Here is a 24,438-nt window from a genome sequence, read left to right as displayed (position 1 = left end):
CGCCATCTTCCTGTTAAACACGATCTTTGGGCGGTCGGGCCTGTAGCCACGAGCGTCTTTGCCTGTAGCAGGAAGCGGTCAGCAAGCAACGAGAAGCGTTATCGGAAACCTACACAAATCGCTCTGGGTTGTCAACAAATGTGATTGATGCCGCGGTAAGTGCTGTCTTCATTTAAAAAAATGGATAGTGGTCGAGTTACGTCCTTTATTTAAATGTGCTAGTTATATGCTGATATGCTAAGGGTGTCTTATGGCTAACGCTGCCTAGCTCATCTCGAGCACAACCTGAGACAAAGCCTCAAAATAACCTCAAATAAAATGGCGTATAGTGCTGTTCTTGGTTTCTCTGGTTTACTGTTCAGTCTTTAAACCGTGTGTATGTTGTGCTTGAAGTTACATTTCGTGTCGTAAATACGCTGAGAAGAGCCAGAACAGGCCTAGAAGGGAGCTCTCCAGCCTTCATCTAGCGGTGTTCTTGTCTATATCTGTAGACACATTTTTTTCACTTCACTACTGACATGTTTTCATGGCTTCAACATGCTTATGCTGTCTCTAGACTATATATTTTGTTTGGTGAAATGTATGATGTGGGCGTATATTTTATACTTTGACATCTGGTGTTATACATTGAGTGAGTTGTGTAGCATTTTCCATTAATTACTCGTCCAAATAGGACACCGTGCTCCTCCAAAATGCACTTTAAATTGTACATTGTTAAATGATTACGACTCCATAGCATTTAACGCTTTTGTGGACCAACCTGAGTGTTAGTTTGACAGTGATTCCCAACCAATGTGCCATGACACTTTAGATTGCTCACTGCCACGGAAAATTCTCAGATTTCCCCTAATTGGCCCGGAAATTATTTTTATTTGCTAGAAATAATGTCCATCTATTGATGTTAGCGATGGATTGACTGGCACAATAACATATTCTTCCACTAGATGGCAGAAAGTACACAATTAACCCGCGAGTCCAGTTTTTGCAACATTTTTGCCTTGTGGTTTGCTGTGAGATTTTTTTTTTTCTAATGTAAAAAAAAAACCAACAACAACATTGCTTTCTGTTATGGTAGTGGTAGTCATTCTAGGCGAGCTAGTGGTTGTCACGCTTGTAGAAGACGTTTTGACATACGGCATTCCGAGAATATTGATGGTGCGCAGTGAACAATTTTACACTGCAGAATTAGAATACAGTTAATTAGGGACCAGGCCCCGACACGGATATAAAATCACAAGTAATTATTGTCCCTTTTGTTTGTTTTTAGCATTGGGACAAGTGTCACGTTTGTTTAATTTTCTTTAAAAATGTTAAATTTGCACTTCAAATGCCTCTAAAAATTTTCCATAACCAATCATTTTAGAAAAAAAACAATTGATGACCTTCTGTTATGGGTGGACGATCTGGCAAAAATATCATATCACAATTAAAAAAAATAATAAAATCACGATCACGATTTTATCATGATTCTTTTTTTACATCATTTTTTTAAAGTCTAATTTCCACATTTCTGACCATTTTTCTCATTTTAAACATAAAACTTTCAAATGTGTATAAAACTCTAAAAGAAAAAAAAAGACAAGTCAGCTAAGCTTTCTCAACAGGTTTTAATTTGAATAGTGACAATTTTTTATCAAAGTGTGCAGTGAATGTAAACATAAAAGGTAGGGGTGTAACGGTATGCTAAATCACATTTCGGTTTGGTTTCTTTGAAACTTCGGTTCGGTATATTTTCGGTACAAAAAAAACGATTTAAAAAAATATATGTTTATTTCGAAAAAATGACAAGTAAATGGTCATTTTTTTATTTTTTTTTTTTAGAAAAAAATAAATAAAGGTGAACCATTCGGGTGACAATCTAAGAAATTACACCAGAATAAAAAATACACGAACAATAAAGGTCTCTTGATTTTGTAAATTATTAAGACACTGAAATCTTTAAACACTCAGCAGCAACAGCCTATGACACATCTAAGTATTCAAGTTAAAGCCAAGTTGTCATTACAGTACATATACACTTTTTGTGATGAAAAAAATACATACAATAACAGTTACAAAAAACAATAGGGACCTTGTTGCGGTCGCTGCTCGGGCCCCAATTATTGCTAACTGTATTAAAACTCTTTTTTTTAATAATGAAATACAGTAACTTTAAAGTCTTTATGAAATTATTTACACTTTTTAGGCATTGAAATATTTGAATGTTCAACAGCATATTGTAACGAATTGGGTTATCTGTGTTGTGGTTGGATTTGTGTTTTGATGAGTTGTGATGTTTCCGAGGTTCTTGAATGCATCGTACGACGACACGTGCCTTTCCCCATCAGCGATTTTAACAGGCTAAAACCTCAAATGTTCCCAAACAGGAGACCGCAGTGTATGGGGGACCTTCGAGCTCTGGCTTGTTTGCGTATGCCATTATAATGCCATGCATTTATGATTTATCACGGCTTCTGCCGTCCTGGCTCCTCTTTAGCGCCACCGCCCTCCTCTCCCGCGTGCAACAGTCAATAGCGCCCGTGCGTAAACTCGCGCTAAGTGGACCGAACCGAACATGCCATACCGAAATATATTAATACACCCACGTGTACCGTTACACCCCTAATATAAGGTAATATAATATAAACATAAAAACACAGCTCGTAACGCAGGTCTAGTACTTTGAAGAGTCTTTTAAACCCCTCGTTTTCCACTGTTTTAATGGGAATCATGTCTTCAGCAAGGTAATAAGTCACTGCCTCAGTTACTTCTTTACACTGCTTGCTTGTTTTTCATATGGAGTGCTCTTGTTAAATGACTGTGTTACCGTGGGTTGCGTTAGTTTGGAGCTAGCGGCTGAATCTGGCTACCATGTGTCCGTATGCTTTGGCTGTCGGCGCTGATGTCCGAACCGAGTCCGTGCAAACTTTGCAAATAACTGGTTTGCGCTTTCTCCTCCGAGGAAAAGCCAAAGCAAATCGACACTGTGGATGTGGAGTTTCTTTTCGGGACCAACTCTGCTTCGTGGTGACTTTCCGCTGTAGCTCCCCGCTATACAAACAAACAGGGAGGCGGGGAGTGTCACGTACGGTACACTGTGCGTGCTGTGACTGGTTGGTCGGGTATGTGCGTCGGTGGCTTTGCGCTGCCATGTGCCATGTAGCGCACAGGAAGCGCACGCTTGCTCTCTCTCTCTTTCTCTCACTCGTGAACGGAGTGATGCGTTCATGAACTGGGAAATATCAGCACTCAACACAAAAACGACATTTGTGCCACTCATCGGCATCACATAATAAAATCCATAATTAAGTTTGTTGTAATATACTATGTTATAGTGCAAAAAAAAAAAAAAAGGTCTTAAAGGTAGTAAATTGATCTACACAATCAAAATGTGGTATGCAGATGAAACAGAAAAGGGGTGGCGGAAAACTTGAATTTTAATACATATTGAATTTCAAAGTTTAAAATGCAAATGTTGTGTGTATTTAGGGTATATTTTAGCCCAAACATTCAGGACAGTTTGTTAATTAAATTCTATTGATGTAACAACAACTGACTGAATAAAGGTGAACAATTGAAAGAGAAATACTTTTCTGATACATTTTCCAATGCAATACATGGCATTTATTATGAATAATGTAATGAGTAATGGTACCGACTCCCAGTCCAGCAGGGTCTCATTCGCTAGCACCATGTTAGGCTAGGTTCACACCGCAGGCAAATGCGACCCAGATCGGATTGCCGATATGCATCCGTTCTCGTATCTGATTTTTTTATGACAGTCTGAACGGCTCAATTCCGATTTTTTTTCAAATGCGACCTGGGTCGCTTTCATATGTGGTCCTAGATCGGATACGTATCCGATCTTTTCCAATGTGTTCGCAGTCTGAACGGCCAGGTTGCATATACTGTATACGACATTGACGAGCCCAAGATGCGCTCCGCGCAAGCGTAGGGAAAGTGCTGGCAGCAGGGGGATCGAATCTGCAAAGTTGTTTTGAGTAACACTATTGACTTTATGTTTTACTTCAATTTAATCCCACTTGAAACGTGAAGCATAAAGTGGACATTTATGGCGATCGTAGTAATTCAGCCACGGCTCAGATGGATTAATTTTTTACGCACGGTTATGACGTGACGTCATAGTTAGTGATGTCTCCATTAAATGAGATAATGAAGCCTCCCTTCATAATTTCCCCCAAATACTGTATTTATTTCTACCTGCTATCTAATCGCTTGAATACCCCGACACGCTGGACCACATTTACTTCCGCCAACACAACATCGGGTGTGACGTCGTCTCTTCTTCTGCGCAGGCGGGCCACTTTGACGCATGTGTTCATACAGCAGACAAGACAGAGGTCGCATTTTTAATGTAATATGAACGCTTACACAAAAAAATAGGATTTTTTTAGGGGGGAAGGGAGCAATTCTCTCTCTTGGTGCTCAGCATTTTTTACAGATGCGTGATACTTGCCGCGTTTAACCGACTTGTAAAAATCGTAGACGGTTAAACGGTTAAACGACTACTCGCGCACATTCCTAGTCCAAATACTGTTGTAAAAAATACTGTAACACCAATGCAGTACAGTACTGTACTTAACTAGAGTAAACTGTACTGTATTTTTGTTGACTTTTCTCAGACTTAGGAAAAAATTAGTCAATTTTGAGTTGTTGTGTTGGCTTCATTCTTTTTTTTTTCCGAGTGAGGGAATTTCCATTTGATCAGATGATGGCGGAGCGGTCAAAGTTTTTCCGTAGTATAGAGCGGGGACTGCTTGAATTTGCGCTACTGTGGGCTTCGCTATTGGTTCCGGGTTCCGGATACCGGAACTTCCGTTGTCAGGAATCAATCGTTAATGTAATATTGGAGTAGACAATTTAATGCATACGTTGTTTTTCCGGGTGAGGGAATTTACGTTTGACAGAGGTCCGTAGGTGGGAATACTTACTGTATATGTACCGTATTTTCCAGACTAGTCAAGTAGCAGTTTTACCATAGTTTGGCCAGGGGTGCGACTAATATTCAGAAGCAACTTATGTGTGAAATTATTAACACATTATTACTGTCATGGCTTGTTAGTGCTGACTTGTATTTACGATGTTTTTTCTCCTTCTGCAGGCGCTTTAGCGTAATTCACTCTGTCCCCAATATTTCTAACTTGTCTTCTTATTGGCAGATTTAATCACACCTCCACTTCATAGTTCACGTAGTCTGCTCTCTAGCTGTTGTGAAATGCGCTACATAAATAAAATTGTATTGTATTGTATTGTATTGTATTGCAGCAAAGTTGCCTGTTTATATTGTGAAACTGCACTAGAAACTGAAAATACAATCAATCTATGCATTACATACACATGTATTTTCATAGACATGAACAAGATGATCAAATAATGTTCATCCTGTCTCTTATTCGTTAAATGAGTTTCAAGTTTCTTTTGTTTAAACAATGACAATGATCTTTCTATTCTTTGTGAAGATAAACTCTCTTACCGTGCTGACAGTTTCGGCTGTCACTTGCAGCCTTCCTCGGAGCCTGTCACTGCTTCCACGTGACGTGTCCGGAGCAAAATAATACAATACAATACAGTTTTATTTATACAGCTCATTTGCGGGGGGTTGGAGCGCAGCCTTGATCGGGTCGGGGAGCCTTATTTTGAAGATTCCCCCGACCCGGTCAGCTGTTTTTAGACATGTCATGTGGAAGCAGTGACAGGCTCCAAGGAAGGCTGCAAGTGACAGCCGAAACTGTCAGCACGGTAAGAGAGTTTTCTCTTCACAAAAAAATAGGAAGATCATTGTCATTGTCGAAACAAAAGAAACTTGAAACTCATGAACAAGATGAGCCTATGCTAACGATTAGCGATAGCGATTAGCATTAGCGATACTTTTTAGTATGTTCAGTCAACAACCTACAATCATCCACAATTCAGCTCGTATATAAATACACACAATTGTCTACGTTAGTTTCAGACGACGATTGAACAAGAATGAACCACAAACAGGCAGACATGCTCACGATTAGCAACCGCGATTAGCATGAGTGATAGTGATTAGTATGTTCAGTCAACAACACAGTGCAATCATCCACAATTCAGCTCCTATATAAATGTTGCATGCTCATTACCGGTACACACAATTGTCTAAGTTACTTACAGACGATGGTTGAATAAGAACAAACCACAAACAGGCAGTTGCCTGCCTCTGGCTGGGGTATTGCATCATGCAGCCACACACGTAAGAAACTGAGCACAGAAGAGACAAGACATAATTACGGCCGAATACATCAATACTTTTGGAGACTTGGAAACATTCTACATGATCAGGGATAAATAAAAGACTTATTTAATCGATCTACAACCGTTTTGGTGAGTTTAAAGTTATCTTACAGTAACTTTCTTGTAAGCTACATTTGTGAATGTTAGCTAAATGTTACCATCGTAGCTCGGTGGAAATGATGTGTACTAAGCGCACAATTTCCTCCCAAAATGTGACTTATACTCCAGTGCGACTTGTATATGTTTTTTTTCCTCTTTATTATGCATTTTATGGCTGGTGCGACTTGTACTCCGTAGCAACTTATAGTTCAGAAAATACGGTACTGTAATGACAACTTGGCTTTAACTTGAATACTTAGGCTGTTGCTGCTGAGTGTTTAAAGATTTCAGTGTATTAATAATTTACAAAATTTGATTTTTATTGTTGGTGTATTTTTTATTCTGGTGTAATTTCTTAGAATACCACCCGAATGGTTCGCTTTTATTTTTTCGAAAAAAAAAGTATAATTTACTTGTCACCTTTTCAAAATAAACATATTAAAAAAATATATATATTATGTTAAAAAATATGTTTTTTTCGTACCGAAAATATACCGAACCGAAGTTTAAAAAAAAAAATGAACCGAAACGTGATTTAGCGTACTGTTGCACCCCTAATGTTCATACAATGGAAGTGAACTAATACTCTCTTGCAGTGCATACATTATCATTGACCAACCGTCTTAGGACTACTTTTATGTTTTTAGCGAACTCATTATTGCCATAGTCCAATCATATTTTATTTGCTTGAATTTAACTTGACTGCGGATATTGCTAACTGGCGCTACCATATCAAAGACAAGGAACTCCCTTACTTGTACACCACGTCTCCATCCGTAGGTGTTTAATCGGGTTATCATGCATAATATAATTTTATTGAAAGAATTGTACAGAGTCGACTGGTCATTTACTTGAACGCCACTCGACGCGAGTATGGTGCATGGCCACCGGGCCCGCACGAAAGCTCAGTTGGTTTAGCTGCTTCTTCTTCGTTGGTTTATGTGCTTCTTCTTCGTTGGTTTTGCAGCTTCTTCTTTGTTGGTCTAACTTCTTCGTGTTTGGAGGCGGATGCATGCTGCCTAAATCACGCAACATGCCACGATCGGGTTTGTTTTCTTTTTTCTTCAATTAAATGTTTTATCAAAGGCATTTTCTATTGATATCGATCACGTGTCAATCGCGATACATATGGATATTGCTTTATCGGTCCAACCTCTGACATTATCGTGTTAGAAGTTGAATTTATGTAACCAAATGTTTGGAATAAATGAGCCATATTTTCTCATACCTACCATTGCTGACTATTGTTGTTTGTTTTAATAGTATAACTTCATCAAGTTTCATCGAATAATTCGTACCGCCAAAAAATGTAAAGCTTGTATCATTCCTGCTGATATTGTATCGGATGATATCGGTATCAGACAGTACTCTAGGCTGCAATATCGGTATCGTATCTGTATTTAATATTAGTCTAATTTGCAGTATCAGACCAATGCAAGTGATGTAATTTTTTCCCAATATCGGGCCGATAATTAGCGTGCATCCCTAATCAAAGCAAGATTGCAGATGAAAGTGTCGGAGTGCCATATAAGCCTCAAGGCTGTCTTAAGCAGGAGTCAGTGTGTAGGGTGAATGGTTGTGACCTGTGGCCGATAACAGCTCTGAATGAATGTGCATTCTGTTACTGCTTGTGGGAATAAAGCAACTGAAGAGCATCAGCAACTGTGTCATCCTTTAAAAACAAATGAGGGTGTTACACCGTCAAAAGTGGGATTGCAGATGATGACCGCACTCAGAGATTTTAAGGACTTCGTAGCCCGCTTAACAAAAGAAAAGGAGGCTTGGAGGAAAGGATTGAGGATGGATAGTCCCGACGGGAGGAGCGAACACTGCCTTAGAGAGCACTTCCCAAGATTGGCAAACACTTTCTGAAGCCAGTGGTGCATTGAGGAGGCAACAAGTAACCCCCGGCAACAGGAGGCGAGAAGCGGGCCCGGCTTCCATGAGTACCCTGTCATATAGCGTGTTCCATTGCCCCCACACTCAAGACTGGAGATGGTACAGTCAAATTGCCACACTGCAACAGACAAGGACATCCGGAGATGTCCCTTGCCCAACTACATTTGGCAGTACAGTTTAATAGCTGGTCTCTTGAGGTGACAGAAGTCCAGGTCGCCCTTTCCCTGAAGGGAAAAGCTCTCAAGATACTTACGGAACCACCTGAGCGGTTTGATTGGCAGGCTATAGAGGCAGCTGTGCAGCAGCATTTCGGTCATCCCATGTACATCGATGTTAATGAAGTCAGAGATTCGGTGCGTATGCTTTCAGACCTCTGCCATCATGCGTGAGAAGGATCTTTGATGCCAGGGCTCTAGAGGAATTAGACTTCCATGCATTTATCCAGGAGCTCCAATCAGATCTGATCAGCTCAAGGAGCACATTCATCTGCATGTTTCGAAGAGCCTGGCAAGCATCTAAGTGCTTAACATGTTGAGCATTTCTTGGCTGGAAAAAAAGCTCCAATAGAAAACACTTAGGATGTCCCAATCACATCTTTTTGCATCCGAGTCCACGTCATTTGATTTTGAGTATCTGGCGATACAGAGTCCCAATCCAAAACCTTTGCAACGCAACGCAATGAAGAAGAAAAAGTCACCTCCAAATTGTCTTAAAAGGATAATGTTTAGTAGCGGTCAACTAATAGAATGCACCGACCTAAGATGGAAGCGCATGCATTTTGAAGCACACGCACTAAGGTGCCTCCAAGAGATCACACGTCGCAAGACTACCAACAGTTTCTTCAGCAGAGGTGCAAGAAAAATGTCATCACAAACGACTTCTAGTATTCCCTCAAGTCATGAAGTGTATTGCATTCTTTACACATGCAGTAGTCATGATGCTTAGGGACTGTGCTCGCTAAGTTTATCTCCTTCGAGTATACATAGCACAAAGTTGACAGCGAAACATGGCAGCCTCCTGTAGTGGATGGAGGCACACCCTATGTAGTATAATAAGAGATTACTTCACCTATGATTATATAAAAATAGTTACATTGATGTGATAGAAAAGATACCATTTCATATGGCTGTATATCAGAAGTGGTTCAAATCAAATAAAGAACTAAAATATGCTATTCTTGACTTTAGAAATAAAGATTTTTAAAAAAATTTTTTAAAATGATCTTTTTCAGCCTATACCGATCATGTGATTAGCCCCGATTTCTGATTGGCTCGGGAAAACCTAGGAAACACCAAAGCCGCCAACAAAGTTGGATGAGACCAGCGGCAAGGATGACAACAACTCACCTCCAAGCAGTCGTTAAACTAAGACGGGGTGACACCTGTGATTCCCACTAGGGCTGCACAATATATCAAAACTATATTGATATTGCGATATTGGCCTGTGCGATATGCATATCGCAAAGACTTGCAATAGGTTTCTTATGGAATTCTATGCTTTTATCTGAATTTGACCAGTCAGGCGCAAACTTGAATTCATCACTTCCAAAAGTTGAACGTTATCTTGAGTAATGAAAAAAAAATGTAATTCTTTCAATAGATAAATGTAATTTCTTTAGGAACACCTTAAAGGGAAGGTGGGGCCACGTTTTCACTAATAAGTTCATTTTATATATTTTCTGATCAGGAAAATGAAAAAAATTGTCATTTTCTATTTTATCAATGAATTGGGGAGAAATTAGGAAATAAGTGACTCTATGAATAACGCCCCTTGTTAATGAGCAGAATGGCCGCGCCCCCTACCGTTCTATCCTTGTTTGGCCGGAGTCACGCGAGGGACCGATTCCAAACTCTCCATTGGAAATCATTATAGTTTCATTGCTTATAACGTCCAAAAATGGCACCAAAATTTATGTGGACATCTCTACTAATGCCCACTTAAACATATCAAAAGGGTTAACCTCTCCGTGGCTGATTTATATAAGAATGAGGAAATGTGGAAGTCAGCAGAGCTACGTAGGCTGGAACCAGCGCACACTGTTTCTTTGCTTTAAAAAAAAAAAAACAACCAAAAAAAAACACTGCTTCTTTGCTGATCACGGTTACGGGCGAGGCATTAAACACCAGTTAGGATATTTACAGAGACTGAAGTGGAAATGAGACGTGCACATTTATTTAGATGAGGAGTGCCCCAGATTTTCGGGTTACAACGCGCCGTCCAATTTGGAAGGTAACAGCCGAAATGGCACATTTCAATGCGGCCACACTCTCGGCTGTGCAGTCAGCCTCGCTGGAACTTTTTCGTTCGCTGTTCGATGAGGGCTTTTGTCACTCTCAAGCAGCTTCATTCGGGCAGAACGGGGCTGCAAGCAAAAAGCAGAGACACCGCGCGCGACTGCTTGCGAGGCAACATGAAAACACAGGCTCATCTTCACCTCCACACGCTGGGCAGACAGGAAGGAGCTAATGTTGTTGTGCTAACGCCTTTTGTTTTAATGGCCTGAAGCTAGTTGTTGCTAAACCTCCGCTGTCCCAATCCTACCTTTGACCGGGGAGGGAAGCGGGGGGCTCCAATCTGCCTGCTGCTGCTGCAAGCCGCACCTCTCTCCCTCCTGAGACACGGGTTTAGCGTCGCTAAATGTCCGAAATATAACCAGTCGGTGTTCGTGTGCGCATTCATGCTCTTGTCCGCTTCAGTTTGGGAAGGTGGATGAGCAATTGCTATGGTATTTTTGATTTTGTGGAGGTGATCATGATGAGATCACGTTTTACGTCAATAAACCCAAACTATTGTGCAGAACACTTTTATACTTTCACAGTTTGAAGTGGACTAGAGTAGTAATGTGCATTTGCATTTTGGTGGCGATCGGCCACTGTTTTAGACAACAGAACTGACAAAGCGAGCAACATTACCAAGCATGCCTTCCTCGCATGACGTAGACCGCTGGGGCGTGGAAATGTGTCGTAAACCTAATCACAAAAAAATACCTTAAATCACTACAGAGTCTTTTGCGGTGGGCATTTTAGTACTAATGTTGTTTTTACATGCAAACCTTTTATATAAGTGCCATTGTTAAGATCACCCAAGTGTCCCTTTAACTATAGCAATAACATCGACATCGCTATAATCTACAACCATATCACATGTTTTTCCAATATCGTGCAGCCCTAATTCCCACCACCTCCTGTAACCAATCTCAGGTGTGACTGAGCCATCTAGGCAAGACCCATGGACTGTACCTTGGAAGCAGCATAGATGGCCAGCAATGCAGGTGGGCCAATCATCTCATTGCTACGGCCTGGGTTCTTATCTGGAACTGCTGACTCAGTGACTGCCAGGATGGAGGCCCATCATGCACCACATCACCACTGTCATCGGGGAACGGGCCAGGATGCTGGCAACACAGGTGGTCCACAAAATGTTCTTGGCTGCAATACAGGACACCTGCATCATGGGTCTAGACCAGCTAACAAATGGAAGGCGGTGGTTGATGGGCGTGGAGCAGTGCTGTACCTGCATTCTGAGGCTGTGCCATTACACCCATACAGCAAAGAACTGGAGTATTTGTATATGGCGAACTTCCATATTTCCGTTGACCACTAACATATACACAAAATTGAAGGCTGCCATCGAAAATCAGTTACCATCAGCAGTGATGATCCGGACACCACAGCCACTTCCACCGAGACCAACCAAGCCATTGAGGAGCTGGAGCAGGAGGAGGACATAGCTGTTAGGGCTTGAACGAAAACCAGAAGGTCCAACTTTGGGAGGCGTTGGACCAGTTGATTGACAGATTTTCTGCTAAGAATGAGGACTGCACTCACACTAATTTTGTTCAGAGTGAGAGTGAGACTGGGGAACCAGCACCCATCCGGCTGCAGCCACGCCGCCTACCATTCACCGAACAGGAAGCGGCTCAACAAAAGATCCAAAGAATGCTGGCAGCAGGAGTCATTGAATCATCAACGAGCCCATGGGCAGTGCCTGTAGTTCTGGTCCGGAAGAAAGATGAGACATGGCCGTTATGTGTGGATTACCATCGCCTCAACGAGATCGTCTGGAAAGACTCATAAGTCTTGAATCGATGACGCCCTCAATAACCTCACTGGATCCTGTTGGTTCAGCTCACTTGCTCTGCGGAGCGGCTATTGGCAGGTGGAGTTGGCACCAGAGGCACGTCCCAAGACCACATTCTCCAAGACCAAGGACTACTATGGCAGTTCAAGGTAGTGTTAAAAGTATTGATACTTTGAAAAATATCAATACTTTTGTATCAGAATACAACTCTAACATATCATGGTATCAATACTATGGTACACATGCCCGCAACATTCATCGCGCGCACTCTGAAAGCAGTGCAGCATCTGGTAGTCAGTTGAGCCCTCGCTGCAACCCCGCTTGCAGTTCTACTTTTTCCTGCTGCTAAGTATGGCCACTGTGTCAGCAACAGGAGGGCCAAACCAGCCAGTCAGTTCATGTTAATAAAAATATTTATTATGCCTTTGAAAAGTATCTTTTTTTTTTTGTATGCCTGTGGTATCGAAAATGGTATTGAGTATCGAGTATTTTCCTGAGTATTAATAACGAGTTTGAAACTTTAGTACTCGTGACAACCCTCGTTCAAGGTGACGCCATTTTGACAATGCCCGGCCACCTTTGAACGGTTGATTGAGAGCTTCATAGCCAACATTCCATGAGAACGCTGAATGGTCTACCTTGATGAGCTCCTGGTCCAAAAAGGACAGAAGACTCTTAAAATGGAGAGAAGAATGTTAGCGTGCTTTATCCCTGCTCCAGTCGGCACTGGTGGATGCTCTAGCGTTGAGGTCTACCGCAACCTTCTGCGGCCTTTCATCGTGGATACAGACTCCAGTAACGTAGGCCTTGGGGCTATGCTCTCCCAAAAGGGAAAACACAGGTCATTGCATACTACGGTCGCGCACTCGGCAAACAGGAACTGAACTACGAGGTCACCCGGCGAAAAAACTTCTGACTGTAATGCTTGCTTTCTGCCAATTCCACTCGTACCTATATGGACAGACTTTCCCCCTGTGCATGGATCCCTCACATGGCTTCTCAACTTCTCGGAACCTGTGGAACAGATGGCCTGATGGATGGAGACCTCACAGCATTAGAACTTCAAAATCCACCATCGGCCCGAATGTCAACATGCCAACGTAGACGCCCTGTCATGAAGACCCTGCGAGGATTGTGGACTCTTCCGGTGTCTGGAGGAGTGAGAAGCGTTGGTGCCAATGGTATTGGCTCTCCAGTATGCTCCCACCCACAAGGAGTATCCACTTGTGTCTGGAGGAGCGAGAAGCGTTGGTGGCAATGATATCGGCTCTCCAGTATGCTCCCATCCACAGGGGGTATGCAGTTGTCCATGCCGCTGACAGCTGAACCGAGTTACCCATGTTGCTGAATGTGGAGGACGTCAACTCAGCGCAGCGTCCCCGCCAAAAGAACGAGGGAGGCCCCAGTGGGAGTGATCTCCAGAATTCCCCCATGACCTCAAGAAGGGTGGGTACTCAGAGCTGCGGCTTGGTACATAAGAACAGACAGACGTCTGGATCCATCTCCTCATCTGAAGGCGGACGGAGGCTATCCTCTCATCTACAAGAGGCAAAGGTACAGACACTGAGCCAGAAGGCAATAAGTGTGGCCACACATGCTTGGCGCCTCTCACCGTGGGCAACTCTAGAGTGGAAGAGAATGCAACCCCTCTCAGGAAGACTGATACCGGAGCACAAGCATGTTAGAAATAAACATTTTAGGCATTAGAGTACTGAATAGTACTCTACTTCTACAACATCGTTGAAAGTGTCCTGAAAAGTGGGAAAACGTGGTGTAGGAAAACAGAACATAGCACTTCTACATCCTCGGTTTATCTGTAACACTGGTCCCAAGTTTCACATTGACAGTTATCAACATTGACATAGCAGGTAACAGGTGAGATTGGTTTGTGCATTGAAAAAGGTGAGGGAAAGGATAGGTAGAAGCAAAGAAATCTTATTTCTGTTCAAACAATGTTAGCTTTTCTTGCCTATCTATTCCTATAGCAGTTTCAAAAGTGTACAAGGGTGGTACATGTAACCACTAAATTTCCATTTTAAGAAACTAGCTCTTGGCTGGTGCTAGATGCACTTCTGTGCTGGTATTACAGCAGTGTGTGTAAAGATATAAACGCTTGATGTAGCTGTACAAATTAAGAGGGTAAATAGCCTGCAATTGGTTGGGTGTATTATATCTTTTACCCAAGGACAGCTGGGATAAGCTCCAGTAGGCCCGGAACCCTATTAAGGATAAGTGGTTCAGAGAATGGGTGTATGACGTCTCTCGCATAAGGACAGCTGGGATGGGCTCCAGCATGCCTGCAAACCTAGTAAGGATAAGCGGGTCAGTGAATAAATGTATGGATGAGTAAATGCAGCCAGGTGCAATAGGTTAACTAATTTATTCAAAGTGTGACCACCTCTATTTAAGGAAGTCTTAGGGCTTTGCTAGTGTAGAGCATTTGAGTACGTTTAAACCCAATGCCAAGGGGGACACACAAGATAACTGAACAGTTTGGATTATTTTACCGAAAAAGGGATAGTTTAGAAGCGGAAAATGTACAACCCCAACCAGCTAATTGTGTCAAGGACAGTCCAAGGTCTTGCACACATTCACACACACACACACACACACACATACTCATGTACACACACGCACACTCACACTGAAACTCAAAGAGAAAAAGAAAACAATTGGAAAGCTAAATCTCTGAACCTTAATGCCTCAGCAGAAGGATTGATCGGAGAAAGATTTTTCTTTATATGGAACATGGCAACACCGCTCATGTTAGCGAAGTTCCACCCGATACCTCAGGAACAATTGCCTTCAGATAGACAGGACTAAAGGGGAAATGTTTGGCCATATTAGGCAGCTACATATCAAACCTAAAACCAACATGGCACATCTGCACAAACACCGCCTCTCTCCGAAGTAGTGGGCAGATGCTGTGGAAGGCCCAAGAAACACATGCTGTGTCCCCCTTAGGGTTGGGCACCGAAACCCTGGATTCGAGTGGAATCAGTTCCATCATTCCGGTTGACCCGGAACTGTTCAGATTTTAGAATGTCGGTGTTAAGTTTCGATTCCTAGTTAGCCGCGCGGAAGAGCTACGAACAAAGTACGACCGGGAAAAAAAATCAATCCTCTTATTCATGTTAAGGTTATTAAAATTCAAGAAAATAATGGGACAGAAAAATCAAGAATTTTTTTTACAATAAATTAAAATATGCGATTAACTACAAGTTAACTATGAAAAAATGCGATGAACTACGATTAAAAATTGTAATCGCTTGACAGCACTAATATATATATATGTGTGTGTGTGTGTGTGTATGTATATATATATATATATGTGTATGTGTGTGTATATGTGTATATATATATATATATATGTGTCTGTATGTGTGTGTGTGTATGTATGTATGTATATATATATGTATATGTTCAACAATTGGTGTATCGTCACTTATTTGGTTTTGTTAATACATATCTAAAGCTCCTGTCTCCTGTCCGCTCTCTCCTCGAGCAAAGCCTAGTAGATCTTCTGTTGACTAGCCTATTGATTGCCGCATTATAACTGTGTCCTGGTTCTTGAACCAGGTGCTACAGCTAGTTTGGGAGTTAGTATTGATACTGTAAAGTGGAAATAGAGCAGTTCTGAGGTTCAGGCAATGGTCTAATACGTTTGCAGACCCTAATCCTTTATTTTACACAAAGTATGGGCAGTCAAAAAGTAAAAATAAAATACTCATTTAAATACAAACTGTAATTTATTTTTGTTGGAACATATCCATTTGTCAGCCATTCTGGAAATTACATCATCGTTGGATATCTGTCAGAAGCAAAGAACTGTGATTGCATTCCTTGTTTTGGAAGAGGAACCACCAGTAAATGTTTTCCAAAAGATTTGAAAAAATGTATTGGATTGCTGCAATAAGCTACAGCACTGTCAAAAAGAGAGTATCCAAGATCAAGGGTAAAGAAGATCCAAGTTTAAACGACCTCCGGAACAGATAAAGAAGTCTAAGTCCATCTTCAACAGTTAGACCTGAAAAAAGTGATAGGATCAAGAAACTGGTTAGAGATCGCAGAATCACTACTGATGACATTGCATCACCTTGTCCAGAAACTGCTCACAATTGTTTGGGGGCATATCTGTATAATATTCTGCAATGTACAGACACTTGCGAAAGTATTCGGTTCCCTTGAACCTTGTGACCTTTTGGAACATTTTAGGCTTCATACATAAAAGATATAAAATGGGATTTTTTTTGTAAAGAATCATCAAGTAGACAGAATTGTGAAGTGGAGAGAAATTAATGATATTTTAAACTTTTTTTCAGAAATAAAAAAACTGCAACATGCAAAATTATTTGTTCCCCCTGTGTTAATTTGTAGAACCACTTTTTGCTGCGATTACAGCTTGAAGTGTTTTGTGGTATGTCTCGTGTCAGTTTTCACATCCAGAGACTGAAATTTTTGCCCATTCTTCCTTGCAAAACAGCTCCAGTTCAGTAGTTAGATGGAGAGCCTTTGTGATCAGCAGTTTTCAGATCTGTTCACAGATCCTCGATTGGATTCAGGTCTGGACTTTGACTTGGCCATTCTAACACCTGGATATGTTTAGTTTTGAACCATTCTATTGTACTTTGCTTTATGTTTAGAATCTCTGTCTTGTTGGAAGGTAAACCTCCATCCCAGTCTCAGGTCTTTTGCAGACTTCAGCAGGTTTTCTTCCAAAATTACCCTGTATTTACTCCATCCATCTCCCCATTAACCCTTCCTATCTTCCCAGTCCCTGCTGAAGAGAAGCAGCGCCAGACCATGCCACCACAATCTTTAGGGGATAGTGGGGATGTTTTCAGAGTGATGTGCAGTGTTACCTTGACAACAAACATAATGTTTTGCATTTAGCCCAGAAAGCTCAGTTTTGGTCTCATCTCACAAGAACTTCTCTGTAAAACTGTCTCTGTATTCAAAGCTACACTATTACCTCTTAGCTCATTAATTAGTTGTTGCTCTCAGCCTGACTAACTTGTGAGTCTCTCTTTGGTGCATACCGCCAACTGCTGTACATATACAGTCAATGCAGTCTGCTGAAGGAAGCATGCTGTCATAACACATGCGAGATGGCGCGTTCCGTCGCGTTTCCGTCTCGTCAGCAAAACGGGCGTCAGTGCCTCTGTCTGTCACACCATACAGATGTGGTTTATGTGGGGAGCGTTTCCCAAATTTAATCGCACTTAAAGAGCATCAGCTCACACATCAGAATAGGGAACCATATCAGCTGGACGTGGACAAAATTTCTTTAATCCGATCACAACTCGGATTAAAATTATCATTGAATGCACTGTTTTCATGGAGACTAAAAGTATTGATCCGATTAGGGCTTGCATGTTTATGCATCACACTTTCGAGCGGAACAAATTATTTTGACATGCGCGGATTGACCAATGTACCGGAAGTAGTGGTAGAAGAAGCCGGAGCGACTTCAGTGTCAACAAAACATTGCTCCGTCCAGTTCCACTTTAAACGTTAGCGTTATTTAGCATATTTTTCACGTTTGTGCTGTTACGTAGAGTTAATACATCCTAATGGAGCTGCAATTGTACCAGTTCAGTCTTGTGCCCGCCATGTCTTTCGCTCGCTCTGCTTCTACTAGCTTCAGGGAAAAACAGAAACGCGTATACTGACGTCACAGACATGCGGTAAAGACGGTTTGTTCCTAAATGTCAGAATAAGTGTTTTCATGCGCACCGACCGGATTAACATTCGACAAACTACCTCTCTTGTTTGGAATAAAATCTTGATCGGGTCATAATATTCCGAATGGTATGTGTACATGAAGCATTTTTATTCCGATCGGGTATTTAATCCGAATAAATGCGTCCATGTAAACATAGCCATTGATGGACTGTGAGGTCCATCGGGACTTGACCATGTTAGTTATGATTACACTGCCGGACAAAAATACAAGTTTCCCATCTACCGCCTAAAGTCGGCAAAACGAGTGTCAGTCAGTGATCGACAGATGGACTGGTCCGTCAGTCAGACGGAATGCCCACCTCTGGATATACAGTAAATTGTGAAGCAGCAGAGTAAAGATTACTTGTGCCAAGAGGAGAAGTGTTCCTTACATTTTAATGGTGATTTTGATCATTTTTTTCTTTTTGTCTTCCAGGTGCTGTTAAAAGATGGAGAACCTATGCGCATATGGAGCTTTGACGGTCACATTGTTGGATCATGTTTATTGAGAGACTAAGGACTTTTGTTTCTAACCCCTCATGGAAATTATTTTTGTGAGTGTTCGGATAGTTTCTCTTCATCTCGCATAAGTGATGCCTTCAGCACATGGACCGCATCATTTCATTATGGAAAGGCAGAAAGCATTGAATAGTGTCTCTTCAACACAATTTGGTGGAGATCCATGTACCTTCATTTGCACAGAGTGTGGTGATGGGTTTTCTCATTACACACAAGTGTTAGCCCACATGGCCATTCATGGACCTTTGGAATCGTTTTCCTTTGATGGCTCATCTAATGGATTTGAAGTCCCTCGAGAATACGTGCTGCAAGAAAATGGCACACTGACAGTTGTAAATGGCTTTACACTGTCGCATTCCTCTGCAAAACCACCATCACCTGGAGTCCTGCCACATTTCACACCCACTGTCAAACCTTTGTCTCCTAATCCAAGGCCGCAGTCCATTCCTGAACCAAATACACAGAAGTCAATGGACCTGAACAATGCAAAGGAAAAGCCTCCCCAGGTTGATTACCGTTGTGAAATATGTAGTAGATCGTTCAACAGCTTGCAAAGTTTACGTTTCCACCATCAGTATAGGAATGCAGAGCAAAGTTACAGGTGTACTCTGTGCTGCAAGATCTTTGAAGGTGGACAAGCGCTGGAGTCACACCTCCAAGAACATGCACGAGACCGATTCCATTCCTGTAGCCATTGTGGAAAGCGATTTGTTAAAGCATATGCTTTGGTTGCTCATCAAAAAGAAAGTCACACTGCTGCCACTGCTGGAAATTCAGAGAACAATGAGGAAAGCAAGTTTAACAGAATGTATCCATGTCGGAAATGCAAGTTACATTTCTTTTGGTTGTCAGATTTTCAGACTCACGCACAGCACCATTGCAAAGGTAAAGCGTCTAATGCTACATTTGCATCAGAAATTGAAGTAAAGTCCAAAAACAATAATGATAGATCACTTGAAAACTGTTACAGTAATGGCAACATTATTGACCTTAATGATGGTAATGACATCAGCGATCAGAATACGAGCTACAAATTTGATACTACACCCACTGTCACACCATACAGATGTGGTTTATGTGGGGAGCGTTTCCCAAATTTAATCGCACTTAAAGAGCATCAGCTCACACATCAGAATAGGGAACCATATCAGCTGAATCAAGAATTGATCAACCCAAAGCGAAAAATATCACTTAAATCTAGACGTCGAAGGTCAAAAAGTCAAAATGGAAAACTATTTTCCTGTAAGGTTTGTCAGCGTGTCTTTAATCATTCAAGTAGTTTGTCAAGGCACATGAGGTACCACAAGGGTACTATGTACAAATGTACATTTTGTGGTAGGCAGTTCCCTCAGCGCTGTGACCTAATAAGGCATCTAAGTCTGAATCACAAAGTAGACATGGAAAAGAAACCAGGATTGAAACACTTATTAATACGACCAGAGGCCCAAAATTCAGACAATAAACAGCTCGCATCAGAAGTAGATCAGGATAGGATGAGACCAAAGAAAGCAGGCCGGGTCAACTATAAGTGTCAAGAATGCGGGAAGAGATTTCGGCTGGCGTATGTTTACCAGCGTCACTTGCGCTCTCACAAAAGATGTCACAATAAGTGTCCCATATGTCCTGCTAAATTCATGAGTGCTTCCACACTTGAGGCTCACCTTAAGAATCACCCAAGCGGTTGGCATAAACAATCATCTCATGCCACTGATACTAATGGGAAGCCTGTGAAGATGCACGTTGATGGTATAGAGGACAATGCCATCGTGGACCCCACCCCAAATGACAAAGGAAATTCCAGTGTTGTCTATGAATGTACTGAGTGCACAGAGACATTCTCAATTTTGGAGACATTTCTTCAACACCAGACTTCTCATGGCTCAGAAAAAAATGGGTAACTATGATGTTTGATTTCCAAGTCTTTGTTTTTTGTTTTGGGTATTTTTGTTTGTTGTTTTTTTTTACCTAAGAATGAGGTCTCAAAGAGATGAGCATTTTCTTCATGTAAATGGTTAATGATGTTAAAACGTTTATACAATTTTCTCTGGCGCGTGGACACTTTTTTTTTTTTCCGTGGCATTTTCAAAACTTCTGAGCTATACTAAACACTTATGCATTGCTAGTACAATATACAAAGGTAAATAGCTGAAATTTCATTGTGAACGTTGTCTCTCACGATCTCACGGTGTAGTTAACCAGAAAATTCCACCTAATACCTGGAGAAATAATGTTACTTTCCATGGTACTGTCAACGATAACCCACATTTATCATGGTTTACTTTCATTTTTATACTGTATTTGTTTACCCAATCTTCAATGCAACAGGATGGTTATTCATTGTGATTTGTTTTTTTTTCCAAATTAAATTTATAGAGAAATTATTGAATGTTGTCTACTTTTTGGTCTCCCTTCATGACCACAATTTGGGCCAATTATTGATGATGATACGAAAGCTTGGAACTGACAATATGGAGTTAACATTTTTGACTCGCAAATATGTTCATACTTTTTGTCAGAGGGTTAAACACTGTGGTCTTTTCTTTCATTAACAGAAGGGTACCAATAGGGCTTCAGCTATCAAATATTTGTGGTATTTGGATATCCTCCTGAAAATTCTATCGAATAATCGAGTAGTGGAATAAAAATAAAAATATATTTTATGCTTGCTTCAATACGAATTTTGAATACAGAAGAAAAAACACATTTTACTTAATGACCAAATGGTTTTCATTTTTAGATCATCAAATTTTTTTTTTATATTTAAACTGTGCATATCAGCAGACTGTACATTCTTCTCTAAAAACTGAGATTTGGGGCTGTAAATGTAAGTGACGTCGGAATCACATTAGCGATTTTTGTCAGCTAAAACGGCACATTTAAATCAGCCTGGTATTTAGAAAAAAAAATCCCTGTCGGAACCACAAATATGTCAGGCTTTCAGCATCGAAGTGAGCAGATTCATTTTTACCTATTAAACTGCCTTTGAAAAGAAGTCTTATGGCTCTTGCCAGCCTATATCGGGTAATCGCTTAGCCTTAGAGGCTATCTGCTAGCCACTGGACGCTATAACACTGTGAACAGCGCCACATAATACGATGTCAGTGTAATCAATTAGTTTTTTGTGTTCTTAATTAACGATTGAACATTTCAGGATGTCATGTGGTTGGTGGCAAGAGTTTGTGACTGCAACATACTAAGTTGGGAAGAAAAGTCAAAACAGCCGCTATCTAACCACGTGCTGCTGGTAATAACTTAAAAGTAAAAGCGTACCAAGGCATAGCATCCATGTATTATTCTGTAAGGTTTATTTGTAATTTGGCTCTCTCACCACGTTGGCAGCGTGTTACCATAAGCCTGAACAGTCGTTGCTACAGCTGGCTTGACCATCTTTCCAACCATGGTAACAACTGGAGGACTCGTTTCATGTACAGGTACCAACAATTTTGTCAGTATGTTTGTGGAGTGATGTATCTGAAGCTTAGGAAGAACACTTACTATTTTGGTGCAAGATTGGATAAAGACGCAGATCCATTTGTTTTGGAAAACTTGGTTATTTTGGCCACCAAGTGAGTCAGAAACTATTGGTATGTCAAAGCTATATTTCAAATCCAAATGACAAACTTCACGTCTTCCCGTTCCCCGGGGGTCTAAAACACTTGTCCAGGCTTCTTTGCCACACCTGGAAGGATTCTTCTGGGATCCTCCGCAGCTTCTTGGTCTTGGAATTCTTGATCTCCACGTTTTCAAAATGCGTAACCTTGATGACACTCTTGAAGGCAAAACATCACACGTAGCAGAGGAAGGGGTGTAGGGAGGTTGCTTGAGCATGGTGATGTTCTTCTCAGCCAGGAACTGTCAGATGCTTAGGGCACGAGTTCTCATGCACTGAACTCCGCAGGATTTCTTTGTAGATATGCTGGTTGATTATCTGGCCTCATGGCAAGAACATTCAGTGGACGATAGCCTCTCTATCGAAGAATGGGATCAACGTGACTTTGAACTTTGACTGTCTTGCTCGAGCATGGTGATGTTCTTCTCAGCCAGGAACTGTTAAATGCTCAGGGTACGTGCATCAACTGCCACAACTCTCATCTCATGCACTAAACACCGCAGGATCTCTTTGTAGATCTGCTGGTTGATTGTCTGGCCTCGTGGCAAGAACATTCAATGGACGATAGCCTCTCGTCAAAGAACGGGATCAATATGACTATGAATGTTTCCTATGCGTCCTGGAAAACCTAGAAAGTGATTTACAAATTTTCCAGTCATAGAAAACACATGGAAAATTAGAAAATAAGTCAAATGTTCTGGAAAAGCTTGAGTTGTCTTGGAAAATATTTTTTTCTCCCTCTGCTTCTCCCTGCGTTGTGGATGAACGCAAAGATGTACCTGTATGTCTGTTTTCAGAATATCTTGGATATATTGGAATATCCCGATTCAAACGGTGACGCACAGACACCATTGTGACGCAAATAGACGTAATTTCCACGTCTTACTTTCTACAGTCAACAAAACACTATATTCATGTCATTGACCACACTAATAAAGCAGTCGGTTTCCTCCTCCCTCTAAAAAATGTGGTTCCATGTTATGTCTTAATGTTTGTGTATTTCCGGTGGTTTGCGTGGCAAATGTCACACATACACTATATTCAAAAGACCAGAGTTGGGCATTCCGTCTGTCCGTTACAGACGGACGTTTTGCTGTCGATTGACAAATGACAGGTCACCTTTTAAAAATGATGGCTTGACAAATGACGGAAGTGGGTTGTCATCTGTCAGTGACTAATGGACCAACTGACTTATGAAGGACTAACTGACGGAATAACTGATGGTCTGACTATTATAATTCAGTTTGTCATACAAAATGAATGACGGACTGACGAATGATGGATGGGTACCCTGGCCACTGACGGATGACGAATGACGGACCAGCAAAATTTTGTAAAATGTCCACCTCTACAAAAGACCAAGATTCATTGTGGATATCCCGGAGATCCCTACGTCTGCTGTACAGTGCTGAATGTGTGGCTGCGGGAGCCATTGTCTGCTGTGGGTTGGCTCACCGACCCCCAGTTCACCGTCCGCCAGGCCCGACTGACCAACCACCGGGGCCACTCTGGTCAACCGCCAGGCTGGCTGCCTTAGGGAGCCTAAAAAAGCTTTGGCATCGTTGAATGAAACCTATTACCAATCGTCACTAAATTTCGATTTTGTTCGATTGACGATGGTTCATGGTTTTTAGACACCAAACAACGTGAAGTGTTTTTGCACATCCACAGTCAGTGATGACAGCCCTCTGTTGGGAGCCTTGTTGGCCACAGCGTGACTGCAAAGTCCAGAGACCTCGTACCGAGACGATGTCCGTGGAAGCAAGAAGGTGGCATCTGACTGCCGAGCCCAGGGAATTGTACAGCTGTTAAAGGCAAGTCTCTGCCCTCAAATTGGGTGTTCTAAGATGTGCTGAAAGCCGTCAGAAAAAAAACTCCAATCACTACTGAGTTTTTCAGGGGGGTGAATGTTAGTGCTGACATAATTTTTACATATACAGAACTATTACGCAAGTACCTATGTTCAGCCACATCAAGGGTTCCAGTTTAAGTGTATCTACCGTACATAATGTACTTTGTTTTGGATGTGTGCCTTCGGGATGTTCATATTTTTAGGTCGCACCACAAATCTTTCAATCATCTGCTCATAACTTGGGGCGTGGGGGGCCCACTTGTCAGTCAAGGTACCACTGGGTTTGGAATTATAGATTTTTAATATGGTGCAACTGTTAAGACATTACTTTTCCTGGCTCAGTAACCTTTGAATTATTCTTGACTGTTTCAGTAATACCCAAGTCCTTGGGTAAGGG

General features: G+C 41.5%; 1 protein-coding gene across 1 annotated transcript; it reads left to right on the top strand.

Annotated features, from left to right (window-relative positions):
• The first annotated feature begins 1 nt into the window (after position 1).
• Positions 2–20,961, top strand: LOC147143803 (uncharacterized). Its single transcript, XM_086039275.1, has 2 exons — positions 2–155; positions 18,497–20,961. Exon 2 carries the CDS (start codon positions 18,654–18,656, stop codon positions 20,475–20,477), a length of 1,824 nt encoding a protein of 607 aa, XP_085895401.1. The 5' UTR covers positions 2–155; positions 18,497–18,653; the 3' UTR covers positions 20,478–20,961.
• Positions 20,962–24,438: the final 3,477 nt, after the last annotated feature.

This window comes from Filicampus tigris, chromosome 8 (genome assembly GCF_054856515.1).
Source record: "Filicampus tigris isolate MCC_2025a chromosome 8, RoL_Ftig_1.0, whole genome shotgun sequence".
Classification (NCBI taxonomy): Eukaryota; Metazoa; Chordata; class Actinopteri; order Syngnathiformes; family Syngnathidae; genus Filicampus; species Filicampus tigris.
Note: the sequence above shows the minus strand (reverse complement) of the source record. Positions and strands in the feature narration are given on the sequence as shown.

Coding starts and splice junctions, on each gene's coding strand:
- LOC147143803 (XM_086039275.1), top strand. CDS start 18,654: ATGCCTTCAGCACATGGACCGCATCATTTCATTATGGAAAGGCAGAAA.